General features: G+C 38.4%; 1 protein-coding gene across 13 annotated transcripts in view; it reads right to left on the bottom strand.

Moving 5' to 3' along the window:
• Window positions 1–16,854, bottom strand: part of TENM3 (teneurin transmembrane protein 3) — a 651,480-nt gene that overhangs the window by 106,560 nt on the left and 528,066 nt on the right. For all 13 annotated transcript variants that reach the window (XM_070068313.2, XM_089325515.1, XM_070068315.2 and 10 more), the window contains 6 exons: window positions 16,134–16,348; window positions 10,243–10,453; window positions 9,727–9,828; window positions 9,341–9,535; window positions 8,128–8,328; window positions 986–1,171 (listed from right to left, as the gene is read on the bottom strand). In XM_070068313.2, coding sequence (XP_069924414.1) covers window positions 986–1,171; window positions 8,128–8,328; window positions 9,341–9,535; window positions 9,727–9,828; window positions 10,243–10,453; window positions 16,134–16,348 — 1,110 coding nt within the window. The remainder of the gene's footprint in view (window positions 1–985; window positions 1,172–8,127; window positions 8,329–9,340; window positions 9,536–9,726; window positions 9,829–10,242; window positions 10,454–16,133; window positions 16,349–16,854) is intronic.

The raw sequence follows: 16,854 nt of genomic DNA, 5'->3' as shown, positions 1-16,854 counted from the left end.
GTGGCAATTTATAAAGCACATGATTTTAATTTTCCCAAGATGAAATTCCTGGCTCACCAATTCCTGTAAGCAAACAAGTGAAGTATGTCACACTTACAGATATACTGGAAGACTGAAGATGCAAACACTGCCCCCAATGGAAAGCTTTATCAAACTTTACCCTATGGGTACAAAATAATGTGGACAAATACTGTACCTCAAATTCTGAAATGTTTTGGAGGACTCTGCCATTAGTAATTAATGCTGTACACTCTCACTGAAATGAGGTGGAAATTTATTCCTTATTTTTGTTGTATTTTTTAAACTGAAGATTTGAATTTCACAACTCAAATGGTAAAAGCAAAGACACTGATTATCTTGAAAATAAGGGCCTATCCCCTTATATATTCTGAATATTTTATGGTCACATTAAATACCACTTACGTACTAAGATTTTTATCTTAAACACCTATTTGTTTTGTTTATATCATCTCATTCTTTAAAAGTGTTAAGCATATAGATGTAAGAACAGTTGGACTTGTATATTTTATTCTACTTCATTTATCATGATACTACAAAGTAACATCATAAAAAGTCAAACTTCTTTGGAGACTTAATATACTGACAAGTCTATGTGTGACTATGGAATTGATAGAGGCCAACAAGGCCATCTAGTTGAAAAAAATTTCAAACCATGACTGTTATTAAAACATGGCAATATGGAATGCTAATATTCCATAGGCAAAATTCCACGAAAGTTAATTTATAAATGAGAAGTGGCCATCACCAAGAACAATGAATAAGAAAATTCTTATGATGGTTGCTCTATAAAAGAACTGATTTGTCATTAGAAAATGACAACCACAAACAAGGATTCCTTTAAGAAAGATGAGTAAAACGTAACGTAAAGCAAGAAGGTTTGCCCACGTTGACCCCAGCGCCCCTCCCAGCGCCCCTCCCGGCGCCCCTCCCGGCGGGCACAGACACGCAGGCGCAGTGAGCCTACCGATGGTGCAGTGCTCTCCGTTCCAGCCCTGGCTGCACTCGCACTTGCCGTCCTTGCAGGTCCCGTGCTCCGCACAGCGGGGGTGGCAAGCTCTCTGATTACACGCTGGGCCCGTCCAGCCCTCCTCACAGCGACAAGTGCCCCCCATGCACACACCGTGGGAGCCACAGTCCACGGAACAGATTTCTAAATTGAAAAAAACACAGGAGAGAAGGGTAACGGACGGTGAGGTGGGGGGTGAACAAGCAGTGCTCTATCCTCAGGTCAAATGTGGCAAAGTGAAGAACAAAACCACTGGGCATAAATCAGAAGTGTCTGCATCTGACAAGCTCAGCACTGATCACTAGAGGTTATGAACAGGGGAATTTTACTTCTTTACCCGTCATTTAATTTTGTATGCTGCTGGAGTGGTGCATAAAATACACATGACAGTTTTGTTATGAATAATTTCTTTATAGGTAAAATAGTATATATAGGTAAAATATCACATAGGAAGAATATTCATATATATATCAATATGTATCAGTATCTGTTGGCAGCTCAGAAAACACATATACACCAAATTAATGAAATAATTTCAGTAAGCATCTCTAGTATCTGACAGGTCAAATAGCAAGATGTGAAAAGGGATTATTCATAATGCCTCTGTTTAGATTTTTAAAACATTCGGAAACTTTCATTTAAGAAGAATCTATTACAGAAAGTAAATCTAGCTTGCTTCTGACACACACATGCTGGTTAAATAACAGAAATTGTTGTTTTCCTATTCAGTAACCACCGTTGTGTTGACAGATACAAATTGCTCAGCCCACATAGTAGAAAACCAGTTTAATAACATATAGATAAAACTATTCACTCTGTCATTCAAAAAAAAACCGAAGTTTTCAACAGCTGGATTACTGAAGGTAGCACATGTGAACTAGTGACTTCAGAAAGTACAACACCTGGTTAGCTCCTGAAAAATGATACACGTCTACAAGTATTTTTTTTTCTTAAAGCTTTCTTCAAAGCTTTAATTTGATTAAGCTGAGACAGAGCAAGAGAGAGAATAAGAAATTTGGAAGAGCATTTTATTTTTTGTTCTTTACATATAAAGTTAAGTACAGTTTTTTTCCTAAGATCATAATTCTACTATTTAGTTTTGTTTTTCTGGCAAAAATAAAAATGCTGAATAATAAAAACCTGAAATCACATCCAACAAATGGAAAATGGACGGTAGTCCTTTCTGTTTATGTGGTCCCATGCTTCTGTTTTCCCCCATTTCTTTCCCCAATAACATTTCTTGTCATTGTAATTCTCTATCTCACAGGCTCACTTTAAACACCACTGTGGCACTATGAGAGCTGTAACATTTCTAATAAACAATACCCAGAACCATCTACTGGAAGAGAATAGTGTGTGAGCGTGTGCGTGCATGCATGCGTGCCTGTGTGTGTGTGTGTGTATTTAGGTATATTTACCACATTTTCTATCTCCTTTGAATCAGACTTTTGATTAAGAGATCCAAGATGGTTTGATTAACTTCAGAGCAACACAACATCAACTCAGTTCCAGAAAGCAGAGGTTTCTGAGGTACCCTTTTTATTCAATCTAATCAATTTTTCATTAGGGTGAAGGTGTTTATCAGCATTTAGCACACTAGCTTTGAGCAAGGTGCGTCAATCTTTGTAATGAACTTATTAATTAGAGTTAATTTAATTGAAGTGGAATTGAAGGGCTAATTAATGGACAAACTGCTGATGAAGATAGAGGAAAGCCCTGTTGCTTTCAAACCTATAAACTTCCTGATGGAAATAATTCATCTCTTCTCTTTCAGCAGCTTAAGCAAATGTTTCTTCAGGTGTGAAAATGTACTCTTATTGAATTTAGATATCTGAAGGTCACTTCCAAAACAGAAGAGGTAGCTAGTAAAGTGCTTTCTTTGAGAATTCATCTAGTTAGCAATTCAGAATTATCCCACCAGTCTATTTTAAGCCACAGATACAAATTTTTTTATTTATTTTTATTTTTTCATAGGTAGAGTGGACAGTGAGAGAGAGAGACAGAGAGAAAGGTCCTCCCTCCATTGGTTCACTTGCCAAATAGCTGCCACGGCCGGCGCTGCGCTGATCAGAAGCCAGGAGCCAGGTGCTTCTTCCTGGTCTCCCACGTGAGTGCAGGGGCCCAAGCACTTGGGCCATCCTCTACTGCCCTTCCGGGCCACATCAGAGAGCTGGACTGGAAGAGGAGCAGCCAGGACTAGAACCCAGTGCCCATATGGGATGCCGGTGCAGCAGGTGGAGGATTAACCAAGTTGAGCCACGGTGCTGGCCCCAGGCCACAGATATAAATTAACAATAATATTTTTATAAGCTGTACATGAGGATTGTACAACAGTTAGATAAGAGGGAGGCACAAGAGACCAGATAGCTTCACAGGTTGACTGTACGCAAGTCTGAGATCTTTACTATTCATTCTAAGTAAGTTTTCTTTATGCAGTTACTAGAAAAGTTTAATGAATTTTTTTCTGCACTTAATTTTTTCCTCCTAAAGAAGAGCGCTATATATACTGATGGTTAAATGTTAAGTTCTTGGTTTGCATTGGGGATAGAAAGGTAAATAGGATGAATACTCCACTCCCTATTACTAAACATCATTTTGCCTACAGGTGAAATTAGATTTTCAACTAGCAAATTAGATTTTCAACTAGCAAAACAATTATACTAGTATGAAAAATATCTAGTCTGAATATGCAAAATAATACATAATTTTGGCTGCTAATTTCATGTTTTAATTAACATTTATATCTTTCTAAAAAGCTGTTCATAGCAGTATCATTTTATGAAGAGCACTGAATTACCAATTGAGCTATTTAGTATCAATTACAAAATACTCTTTATAAAATAATTCAGGTAAGGTATTATAATAGCTTTATATGGCAAAAAAGAGGGATATTATGCTTGTTCCTACTTGGATAATTGTGGGAAGTAAATCAGAATGCTAATATTTCAAGCCAGCATTATTTTATGGCTAGTACTATATGCCTGTTTTACTGATGGAGGCAGAAGAGACCTGAACCAAGTAGCTTTATTATACAAGTAATCATATCTATAAAACTTAGTTGGAGATTTTTTTTTGGAGAATGCATTTGGTAAAGCCAGAAATATAAATAAAACTCCGAAAGTAACTAAATGCCTGTTTTGACTTTTCTAAATTACAAAATACATTTTTAAGAACAGAGAACGCAAGTTAATATGTTACTGAGACCAATGCTGGAACCTGTGCTTGATGAACACTGGCTGGTGATGATTTCCTGACTCCTCAGCGAGCTATCAAAGCCCTCTCTAAGCTAGACCTCAATTTATATTTTTATTCTGTTTATACTCTACATGTCATTTCCTGTGCAGATACACATTCTCTAACCAGAGTCTCTGGCTCCTCAAGCTATCTGAATCAACCAATGCTCTGATGGAGGAGTAATAAACAAGGTATGCACCTGCTGCCTCCAGAGGCATGTGGCCTGGACTTGGAGGGAGGAAGACTAACAAGGAAGAAGGCAGAGGAGGGAGGGAGGGAGGACCATTGGAAGGAAAGGTGGGAAGGAGGAACGGAAGGGAAGAAGTGGGACTGGGAAGGAGAAGGAAGGAAATTCACCTTGTAAGAAACAAAGAAAGGAAAATATATTGTCTCTTTAAATAACATACAGGTTCAAGAGAAATGTTTCGTCAGCTTTACCAATTAGCCTATAAAATCTTTTCTAGTTTGGGCTTCTAAGATTCAATTTGTAGTAAATAAAGGAGAGCAGATAAATCTGTCATGCTGTTATTGATTCACGGGTGGCAGGGATACAACCCAAGTAGCTCAAAATGCCAGGAAAGAGCAACTTATGAAAACTCTCAGTTTTTTAAAAAAGATTTATTTGTTTACTTGAAAGGCAGAGTTAAAGAGAGAAGATGAGACACAGAAAGCGAGATCTTGCAGCTGCTGGGTCACTCCCCAAATTGTTGTAACAGCCAAGGATGAGCCAGGCAGAAGCCAGGAGCAAGAAACTCTAACCGGGTCTCTACTTGGGTGGCATGCCCAAGTACTTGGGCCATCTTCCAGTGCTTTCCCAGCGCATTAGCAGGGCACTGGATCAGAAGTGGAGCAGCTGAGACTCATATGGGATGTTGGCATCTCACACAGTGGCTTAACCCATTGTGCCACAATGTTGGCTCCATGAAAACTACCAGTTTTTTTTTTTTTTTAAATAAGCATGTGAATTAGATACCAAGCAAGATCTCATTTAGTTTTATGCATTTAGGTCATATTAATAAATGAAACAAATTAAACTTCATAAATTTCACATTTGAGGAACCACATCCAATCAATACTTTTATGTGGAAGTCCTCTGAATCAATGAGGAATTAAGTATGACAAATCACAATTAACTTCCAGAATACTACTTCCACAATATCTATGATCACCACAACCATTACTTTTATTAATGGTTAATACTTATTGAGTACTTATTTTGTATAAGGGACTATTCTAAGTATGTTTCCCATACTAACTCATTTAGTCTTTACTATAATTGCATAAGGGAGTCCAGAGAAGTTAAATAACTGGCCAGTCCAGTTATTTAGTGAATGGCCAGTCCAAAATCTCAACCTAAGCTGTTTGCTCCAGCGTCTACGTTCTTAACCATGTACTGCTGAACAGCAGGTGCAGAGAAGGGGGTCAGCAGCGAGAGCCATCAGGACCAAATGCAGAAGGATCTCGTCCCTGACCCTACACTCCTACACTTAGGCACAGTGATTTCCTGAGTCACCACTGCCAGCCACACTGTCCACTCTCTCCTGCTTCTCCCTCTCTCTTCTCTTCCTGCTCCTCTATTTCTTTTTCTCCTTCTTCTGTTTCTCATTCTGCCTTTTCTTTCTTCTCTTCCTTTGTACTATTTGTCTTTGTTTAGACAGGGTGAGAACCCAACAGAATTCATCATCTTCTCTATTTCTCACTTGTCTGTCTCCTCTTACATCAACCTCCCCCTTTCCCACTTTCTTTGCCTCATTCAGTGACTCACTGACATTAACCCCAATCCTGGTTTCAGACGTACATCTCTTCTCATCAAATTTCGATATTCTGTATTCTCAGGAAACCTTTTCTGTTTTTTCTTTGAAACGTCACTCATATTTATTATTTTTATTTCCACTCACAACAAATTAATTCCAGTCCTCATTACCTCGCATTTCTGGGCAGGTCCTCTAACTTGTCTTTCAGCCATCAAAGTCACACTGTTCCCATCCTCTGACACAGACTCCATGTAACAGTTCTACACTACCTCAGCACGTTAGAGAGTCTACCATTACTATCCGTGAATTCGCCACTGACTAAAACACCAATTTTATTTTTGAAATTTTATTTTGAAAATAAAAAGTTATTTGAAAGGCAGAGTTGCTGAGAGAGAGAGAGAAAGGGAGAGACAGAGAGCGAGCGAGCAAGTGAGAGCGAGAGTGAGAGATAGATCTTCCATCCAGTGGTTCTCTCCCCAAATGGCTGTGATGGCTGAGGCTGGGCCAGGCTTCTACTGAGTCTCCCATGTGGGGGCAGGGACCCTGGCACTTGGGCCATCCTCTGCTGTTTCCCAGGTACATTAGCAGGGAGCTGGATCAGAAGTGGAACAGCCAGAACTCGAACCAGCGCCCATATGGGATCCCAGAGTTGCAGGCGGCAGTTTAACCTGCTGCACCACAGTGTTGGCCCTTAAAATACCATTTTCAAATGACATCCCTCAGAAAGGAGCCTACCTTGATTCTTAATTCCAAATACTCTACCTTTCTGTCACTGTCTCATGTATATGATAATGGTATTTCTTATACTTGGATTTTTGTCAATGGTAGGAGCAGCAGTGACGGTGGTAGTGATAGAAGCTATATTTAGAATTTATTTTGGGACAAACATTGTACTTAACTACTGAATGTGCATTAATTCAGGTAATTTCCATAGCATCTCTATGAAGAATGTCCTATAGTATAGATGGGTGAACTGTGGCATGTAGTAATTTGTCTAAGGCTACATAGCTATGAAGGCACAGAGATAGGATAAGAACCTATGCATCTGACTTCAGTCTATACTTTCTAATACGATTCCCCTACCCAAAAGATACACTTCCTTCCTTTCCCAGATGGCCATGTTTAAATAAAAGCAAGAAATGTTAATAAAAGTCTCCTTGAAAACTTTCAATACTCTTCTAATAGGATCATTCCTCTGAATGTCCCCTGAATTTAGTATATTATTCCATGTACTACTCAATATAATATTAAACTGGAATGCATTGCTATCTAATTATTTCATCTTACTGCCCTAATTAAATGATAATCTAGATGAAAATGACATCTTCTCAAACTGTTGACTATAGAGTGGGTCATGGAATTAATTACTGGGTTGCAACTAGTATTTAAGAAAAAAAAAAATTTGAAAAGAAACCATTAATGTATATAACTCTGTAAAACTGTTTCCCCTGTGCGAGTCCTACATGTATAGGTATATAAAGTCACAATGTACAAATTTAAGACTCAAGGTCACAAAAGCTACAGTTCTACAGGGCAAGCATAATTCATTATTCTTTTATTTCTACAGGGCCTACCACAGGCCATGCACATAGTGGGTGCTCTTAACAACATGGTTGATTGAGTAAAATTACTACCTGCAATTTCTGTTATATTCAAATTACTATAAAAACTCACTGTATAATCATTATACATACTGTAAATGTTTATATATGTATACTCTTTATTTAATCATGTTTGGCCTCGTGTTGCCAAACAAGTTTTTTAATTGAGGCTTTGTTGTTTATCAGATATAATGTACTTATATCCCAAAGCTATGCATAGGCCCATAGGCAGGACAGTTTAAATCAGCAGTTACATAAAATGAGACAAGGTATCTTATGCAAATGAAAAATTTTTCTTCCCAATAATACTGAAAGGTAAATTTCAATGAAAAATTGGCAAAACTTGTTTCCTTTTCACAAGACAGCTGTGTTTCATTATTTCTCATTTATTTCTATAAATAACTTTACTAAAATTTGTATCAAGTTTAAAATGCATTTCTAAAATAAAATTATCATAACTCTTAGCTAAATAACAGTAAGGATGCAATTGTACTGCATTTATTAAGCTCACCATTTGAGCAGTCTGGGCCAGTCCAGTTAGGGTCACACGTACAGGAGCCACTTTCTTGGAGATACGTTCCGTGACCAGAGCACTGGTCTGGGCACATGGTCTTTAGTATTTCACAATTGTTACCACCCCATCCTGGGTTGCAGTGACATTCCCCATGGATACACACACCATGATTAGAACATCCAGGGTCTAGACAGTCAGCTAGCATAAAGGAAGGAGAAGAATTTTATTAGATCTAGATGATAGCATACAAATGTAGAATACAGAAGTACATCCTAATAACACAATAATGCATTAAAAATCAGCCCAATGCCATTTAGGTAACTGAGACTCCGGCAAGGATGTGTGATTTTCCTGAATCACACAAAGTGCTCTAGGGGTTACAGACTACTGCTCTCTGTTCTGCCTATGCCATCCCAAACTCTGCATCAGCTGACCTGCTCCACCAGCACTGGGCACTGACAGCTGCATGGGATCCTCAAACTGTTTGAGAAATAAATGAGTTGCACACTCTCTATCCTTCCTAATTCACTCTAATGTGCTTTAGATGATGAGATTTAATTTAGCAATTTGACTCAATAAAACTTTACACTTGTAGGGTCAATGGCCTGAAAATTTAATTCCAGAGACTTAATTGCATTACTTTGTGAGTGCAGATCAATAAAATCAATTTGATTGAAGAACGGAAATGGTGCTTTTTTTGCTTTTTGAAAAAACAATTCACTGCACTTTATAGTATAGTATCTTGACTCTCATCATTATATACAGTTGTGGAACAAATCCATGATGCCTTACTATTTTCACTAGAATTTTATGCTCAATATTCTTCCTAAAGACACAAAAATGCTTGAATTAGCAGCTGCCACCTATGTGGAAAACTGAAGGGTGGAAAATACCAAAAATAAACAAACAAGCAAAAAACTCTGACAGTTCACAGTTGGTTTCTAGGTACAAACATTTGCTTACTTTTTTTTCAGAATAATTAAAAAAAAAAGAATTATTCATGATACTGAAAAGGAGCGGAGGAGTTCCTTGGTATTTGTTCTTTTTATTAGTTAAAATGTTAATGACACAATGCATTCATAAATATGGAAATCAAAATTACTTTCATAAGGAAGCATAAAAGGATTCACCTGCCAAATTCAAGATTACAGATATAATCTGCTTCTTTATGAAGACAACAATAGACTTCTGCAAATATTGACATGTTTACCTTCTTCACAGTTTTCTCCTTTGTATCCTGAGTTGCAAGCACAAGAGCCCATGATACAAATCCCACGCCCCCCACACTGTGGGTCAATGCACTGGGTAGTTGGCACGTCACACTCGGTCCCCTTCCAGCCGCTGAAACAGAGGCAGCGGCCCTTGGAATACTGCCCATTGCCACTGCATAGCACTGGACAGGCTGCTGTGAAATGGAACACGACAGAAGAATTAATGGCCACATTTGCCACGGAACTTTCGAAAGAAAAGACACATCGCTGAGACAACTAATAAGCTCATTTCTCCCCCTTCTTTCCTGTCTTGGTGCTTTTCTGAATTACTTGTGTTTCTACAGCGTATTTAAATCGGCTTAAGAAAAACATCTGACTTGCATACCTCTTGAACAGTCTGGACCCAGAAAGCCTGGAAAACAATGGCAAGTTCCAGAAACGCACTCTCCGTTGCCATGGCAATTCCGGGGGCACTCCACCACTGACTCTGAAAAGACAAGGAGAGAACACTTGTTGTACAGCCGGCCTCTTGAAGAGGGTGAACCATCATCTGACCATTTTAGCTAGGAGCTGAAGCAAGTAGGGGGTGGCTTAGTCCACAACTGAAACTCAAAGGAGGCATTGCTACCAGATGATTTACAGAGTAAAGCCAAGAACCCCCACTTCACATGCAAATTTTTCAAGTGCTTTCATGATGCACTCTCCTCCCCCAAGGTAATTCCAAATGATGTTTTCTTTGGGTGTTTTGTGGTTTGGCACATATTCACAGATAAATAATTTCAAAATATCTGTTTCATGTTATCTAGGCTTTAACATCCCAAGAATCCCTCAACGCTGGTGAGGACAATTTCACTGCTAATCAACACAGCATTCAGGCTTCAGCTTTGAAGACTGTTCTTACCTATAACAATGGTATTAAAAGACACTTGCTCTGCATTTTTCCCATCATTGTAAAAAGCCAGATGCCAGATTCCAGAATCCAAGTACTGGATAAAGCCAGCCTCATGAAGGCTGATGGATCTTGCCTGCCGCCCTGCTCTTTCAGACTCCAGGAGGTTCCGCTGCTCCCTCGCAATCAGCCTGCTGCCATCCAGGAGCTCCACAAAGTCATACTGGGGACGAGGCAAAGGAACAACGTTTAAGTCAGGAAGATGACAATGCGGCTGCTTCGCTATTGTATTTCTTCAAGCTTTTCTCCTCTGCTCTAATAAATACCAGTGGTGGAGGGAAGTCCCTGATGGACAGGTCCAAACAGCCAAAGTCTCAGAAACTACCACTGAACACTGTTGCTTTTTTCCCTTCATAGGTCACTTTGCTTTCCAACAGTATTCAATTCTCCTGATTGGGTAACAAGTTTGATGACTGTAGGCTGTTTGGGTATAAAAACACAAAATCTGCATGAACTCACATTCCAAACTCAGCAGCCTTATTTAGTGAGGCCATTAGGTAAATCTATTAAGGTCTTTATTTAATACTCATGTAGTAACAAACTGTAGTAACAATGACTGTCCAATACTTACTCTGTGCTTAAATAACTTTTAATCCTGATAGGAACCTTTTTAGGAGGGCATTAATATTTACACTTTAAAGACGAAGGAAACAGAGTCTGGAGGAGCTTCGGCAGGGTCAGACAGCTGGTAGGTAGTGGAGCTGGTATGTAGGCCACTTGCTCTGGGGTGTGGGTCCTTTCTGCCATAGACTCTCCTACATGGGTGGCAGGAACCTAATCTCTTGAGCAATCACAGATGCCTCCCAGGGATTGCACTAGCAGGAAGCTGGAATCAGGACCCGGAGACATTCCAAAATGGGACGTGGGTGTTCCAACTGGTGGTTTAACCACTAGGCTAAATGTCCACTTTTAGTATTTATTTATTTTTTTTTAAAGTTTGGATTAGCATACGCTACTTGTGCAAATCTATAGATCATAGAGATATTTCAACCACATACATAGCATAAACTGATCAGACCAGGCAATGAGCCTCTCCATTTTTTTATCTTAGTGTTTGGAATCTATCAGTTCCTGTCTTCCAATTGTTGGGATTTCTCAGAATCACAGTTAAGTAGGTTGCTGTTGGCTCTACTACTGCTACTGGACAGACGTAGAATATCTGTTTCAGATTTATTAACATTTTTATTTAAATATAAATGCATTTTTGTTCTTTCCTGTAGGAAAGCTGCATTGCAACATAATTCAGCAGTGAGAAATACATACAAAAAAGATTTAATTTGATTAGCACTCAAAACATTTTTTATATTTATATCTTAAAAGAATGGAAATAATGACTGGTGTGAATATATAACCTGCAAACATTTCACTGTACTCCATACTTGTCAGAGGAAAACTAATTCAGCAGTTTTGAAGACTGTCGCAATCTCAAAAAAGTTCATTCATTTCCTCATCAGATTTAAATATTAAAATAGCATGGCAAAATGACAGGGAAAAGTTCTTTTTTAGGTCTGAGGTGTATAACTATTTTCTTCCCCTAATATTAAACAAAGTAACTGAAAAAGTTAAAGGGAGGAAATTTTGAGTTTTAATGGGCTTTTAAAGCCTGTAATCAAAGTCATCATCTTTACCACAGAAATCACCATTCACATCACACTATGAACACTACAGTATGGCTGGTGGGAGGTAAGGTGGGGCTGGGGGCATACCTGGCAAGGTTTGGGTATTTATCCAGTTCTAGGTTCTTCTGTAAGGGGTTTCCTATTTAACACTAAAAACCATCTCTTTCCAAAATTACCAAATTAAATGGGATGGAAATATTTAATAACCTCTGTTCTATGGGCATAATGTGACCACCTAGGGACAAACCTAAATTTTACTTTGGTATACCTACTCATAAGATACTCAAAGATAGATTTTTTTTCCTTTGGCAGGAAGGGGTGGCAGTCTTAGGATCTTACACTATTTTAGGATAAAAGTCAATGAACTAACTCTTCACTCTCACTACTCTGGGGGAGTTATCACGACACAAAGCTTATATTTGACAAAGATCTCATATAAATTGGAACCGCCTCAGTGTAAAAGCTCCCTTTAAAGGTAGTTTTTCTTTTGTTCAAAGGTTCACTGGGAATGTTTTTAAGTTTATTTTTATTTGAAAGGAAGCAGGATGGTGAGGGAGGAAAGGGAGATATATATAGAGAGATCTTTCATCCATAGGTTTGCTCCCCAAATGCCTATGTAACAGCCCGGGTTGGGCCAGGCTGAAGCCAGGAGTCAAGAACTCTATCTGGGTCTCCCATGTGGATGTCAAGGACCCAGGTACTTGAGCCATCAACTGCTGTTCCCAGGGTACACTGCAGCAGGAAGCTGAATGGGAAGCAGAGGTGGGACTAAAATGGTGTCTTTTCAGGTGATTTTCATGTGATGTGATTTATATTAACTTTAAAAATTCTTTGTATTTAAAGATGCTTTAAATGTATTTACAAAGTCCTTCGTAAAATTAATATAAGAAGTTTGTCCATGTTAAGTACTTTTATTGATTATCTAATACGTGATTTAAAAATGCAAATAGACCCTTTTTCAAGTATCTTGATAGTTCATTTGTGAACAGTTAGGATCATCCATGTTTAACTCAGTTGTTATTAAATTGATGACAACCCAGTCTATGACTGCATAACTGTGTCCTCCGATCAAGCTTCTGGTAGTAGCATAGTCTTGTTATATCTCACTGGAAGACAGTGAAGGAAGAGATTTTAGAGATCAGCTCATCTAATTCACTCATTTTGTCAGCTCAGAGAAGTTATGTGACTTCTGTGGGTCACAAAGTCAGAAAGTAGCAACAGTGTGCACAGAACCTAGGTTCCTAACTCCTTTTCTAAGACAGCTTTCATGTAAATGTGCTAAGATGCCAAAGCACACTTAACTGTAAAATCTTGACTGGCTTCTTTAGGCTTCTATCTGTCCAGGAAAAAGAATTGGGCACCAGGGAGAAGAAAGTCATTGATTCCTTGGCAACAATCAAATGAATGGTTTTATAAAGGGTCACAAAGACTTTCAAAACTCAAGTGACTATTCTGAATGGCTGGCCAATTTTAATTATTTCAGGTTGACTTATTTAATGCTCCCCAGGAACAGAGAAATGTTCAATTTGGGCTGCTTTATAGCATATTTCATGTTTAAACACTGAACTCAGAAACAGTTGTTTGCTCTACTGATCTTGAATAAACCAGAGATAGGAATTCTAATAACTGTGAAGCTCTAAGAAGTGCATAACCTACTTAAATCCATTTATTGTAGCAGAAAAGAAAAGTAGATATCATGTGTATTATATTTAAATATTAGAATTATGAGAAAACCTGACACTGCCCCTTTTATTTCCTTAATCTTTTATGTTATACATAACTTTCAAAAAGTCAACCATCTATCTTTAAAGAAACCTTTCAAGTGTACAACACAAAAGACGATTTTTAACTGAAATTGTTTTCTGGAATTTACTCTAAGTTGCACACTCATGGTTGTGTTTAGCTCAGAGGTATACTTCTTGAACTGCAGAAAATTAATTCTGCATGTGGTTTCAGTGTAAAACTATTTTTTCATATAGTATTGGACCACTGCTACAAATGCAATCTATCTGCTATAACTGAAGTTACTGAAACACAATGCATTTAAGAAAATCTAGTTATTACATCTGAGTGTTACCTATCAGAATAACTGGAATCAAACCTAATTTAAAATTGGACACTAGTACATAAGAAGTACTTGATGGGGAAGGATCCAAGGCATTTTCTTTAATAAGACAGATATTAAAATTAAGAAAAGTGAACCCACTAAAGCGTGCTTTTTAAACATTTCATAGTCAGAAAATGTATGTATGTCTATGAACCCAACCCCCCATGATGACATTACAGAAAGATGCTGAAATTATCTCTTTCTTTAGAGTGATTTCTTTTTTAAAAAAATAGTTGGGCCAGGATGAAGCCAGGAGCTGGGCGCTCTATCTGGGTCTCCCATGTAGGTGGCAGAAATCCAAGTACTGGAGCCACCACAGGGTGCACATTGGTCAAAGGCAGGCACTTTGATATGGGACACAGGCATCCAAAGCAGTGTCTCAACTGCTTTCAATTGCCCACCCAAGATGTGATTTCTTTATTAGCATGTAATCAACTTTTCTTTGTAATTTATGTTCCTAGGTTACAGAAAAAAGCATTTCTTGTAAATTATTAAACATGAGTACACACAAAAATTCTGTAGTACTTATTAAAACTAAAATCAGGATGAAGTTCCATGGGTAAAGAAACTTATTAGACACAACTCAAAGCTCATGTAATTGCCAGTTTTACCTAACCAGTTATTACTGATTTGAAATTCCTCTGTTTATTAACATAACAGCTGATTCTGGGAAAAGTCTAAATTCCTATTTTTTTTTTTTTTTTGACAGGCAGAGTGGACAGTGAGAGAGAGAGACAGAGAGAAAGGTCTTCCTTTGCCGTTGGTTCACCCTCCAATGGCCACCGCGCCCGGCGCGCTGCGGCCGGCGCACCACGCTGATCCGACGGCAGGAGCCAGGAGCCAGGTGCTTATCCTGGTCTCCCATGGGTTGCAGGGCCCAAGCACCTGGGCCATCCTCCACTGCACTCCCGGGCCACAGCAGAGAGCTGGCCTGGAAGAGGGGCAACCGGGACAGAATCCGCCGCCCTGACCGGGACTAGAACCCAGTGTGCCGGCGCCGCTAGGCGGAGGATTAGCCTAGTGAGCCGTGGCACCGGCCTAAATTCCTATTTTTATGGCAGGTAATTTAAATAAAATTATTTCTTCTAGAGATCATTGAGCTTAGTTTATATTGTTTATTTATTTTAAATCTTCTTTCTTTACTTGAGAGGCAGAGAGTCAGAGAGTCAGAGAGAGTTCCCATTTGACAATTCACTCCTCAAATGCTTGGAATGGCCAGAGATATGGAATTAGGAGCCAGAAACTGAATTCAGGTCACCCACATGGGAGGCAGGGACCCAATCATTTTGAGGCATTACTGTTGCCTCTCAAGGTCTGCATTAGCAGGAAGCTGGAGTCAGGAACCAGAAATGGGAATTGAACTCAGGCACTCCAGTGTGCGATGCAGCCATCCTAACTACCAGGCTAAACACCTGCTTCCCATGACCCGGCAGTAGATTATGAGGTCATCTATGGAGTTAATGACAGCAGTTTGCTACACATGGTTGTTACTGTTACAGTGAGGGGGTTTTTACACAAGAGAAGGGACTTAAAGCTCCTCAGTCTGTGATACAGGTATCTGAATGATGTTGAATACCACACTAATGTGATCTTACTTGCAGGCTCTTTTGCCTCTTTAGCTTATCACTTTGCTTTTTATCTCTTTGTCTCATCATTTTAGAAGAGGAATAGTAGCTTGAGTTGATGATAAAGTTCATACTACCATATGCATGGTAATGGTAATTTCTTTAAAATTTTAAAAACGTATTTTCAACAGAATGAATACATGTTGGAGATGACCAGGTTATGCATCTATTATAAGAAGGAATACGATCATCCAAAATTGCCACAAAATCCTTGTGAAACATTTGGAAAATGCAAGGTCAAATGATGCTCAAGTTACAACATTTAGCAAATTGTATTCAATCAGTGATCAAAACAAGTCAGGAAGAAAATATACTTCCTGCTGCTGATTCAAGCCTTCAAAACAAGTGTAACCTACCTTCAAAATTCTTTCTACTGTAATGGATGAATTTAAAAGTGGTCAGTTAACCAAACAGCTGCATGTAAGTAACAGATAACATTCAGAAAGGCCACCTAGCCATTTTCCTGTGATTGACAGCATAGCCAGCTCTTACCTGAGTATGGGAAGGTGGTAAGCCTTTTCGGCCGTATACTCCAATCAATGCATCCTTCTGAAGAGAGATATTGAATTTAAGAAACTGTGGCTGATCAATAAAGAGCTGTGATCTCCAGAAGATCCCGGGAGGAACTTCTTGAATTGCTCTTCGGCCAATATCAAGTTCTCCGGAATCTATGGTGTTATTTTCTTGTGTAAATCCACCTAATTTTCCTGAATGTAAGAGATCCGTTGATGAACGATGAAAAAGTAAAACAAAACAGTTTTCCTTTCAAAAGGCACTTTTTTTTTTCCACTAAATGCTCAATTCATCTGCTTCTGATAAACGAAATGCTCTCATGTATTTTTTTAAAGCTTTAATTGTAAGATGTTGTTATTTTCACCAGTTTTGATTTCACATATTCTTTTAAGATATTTAGATCAAAATCCTTTCACTTCCCCCAAGGTATGCCTATTACTGAAGCTGTTTTCACACCTACAGTCTTTCTTGATCACTTGAAATATAATTATCTTACAAATTATATGTCTTGTTATTTCTTGGGAGAGATTAAGTCTGATACTTATCAGTTATTTGAAACATACTATAACACTGCAAAGTGTACATTAAGGCAGAATGGATTATGAAGATTTTGAAATCAATCCTTAAGCAAATAACAACGAAATCAGTCAATGGCACTGATTCATGAAGTTCTCTCTAAAGTATATACCAGAATGAATGG

The sequence above is a fragment of the Oryctolagus cuniculus genome, chromosome 2 (assembly GCF_051225735.1).
Source record: "Oryctolagus cuniculus isolate XC-2025 breed Fujian yellow rabbit chromosome 2, ASM5122573v1, whole genome shotgun sequence".
NCBI classification, from domain to species: domain Eukaryota; kingdom Metazoa; phylum Chordata; class Mammalia; order Lagomorpha; family Leporidae; genus Oryctolagus; species Oryctolagus cuniculus.
The sequence above is the reverse complement of the archived record's forward strand: the minus strand, read 5'-3'. Positions and strand labels throughout refer to the sequence as shown.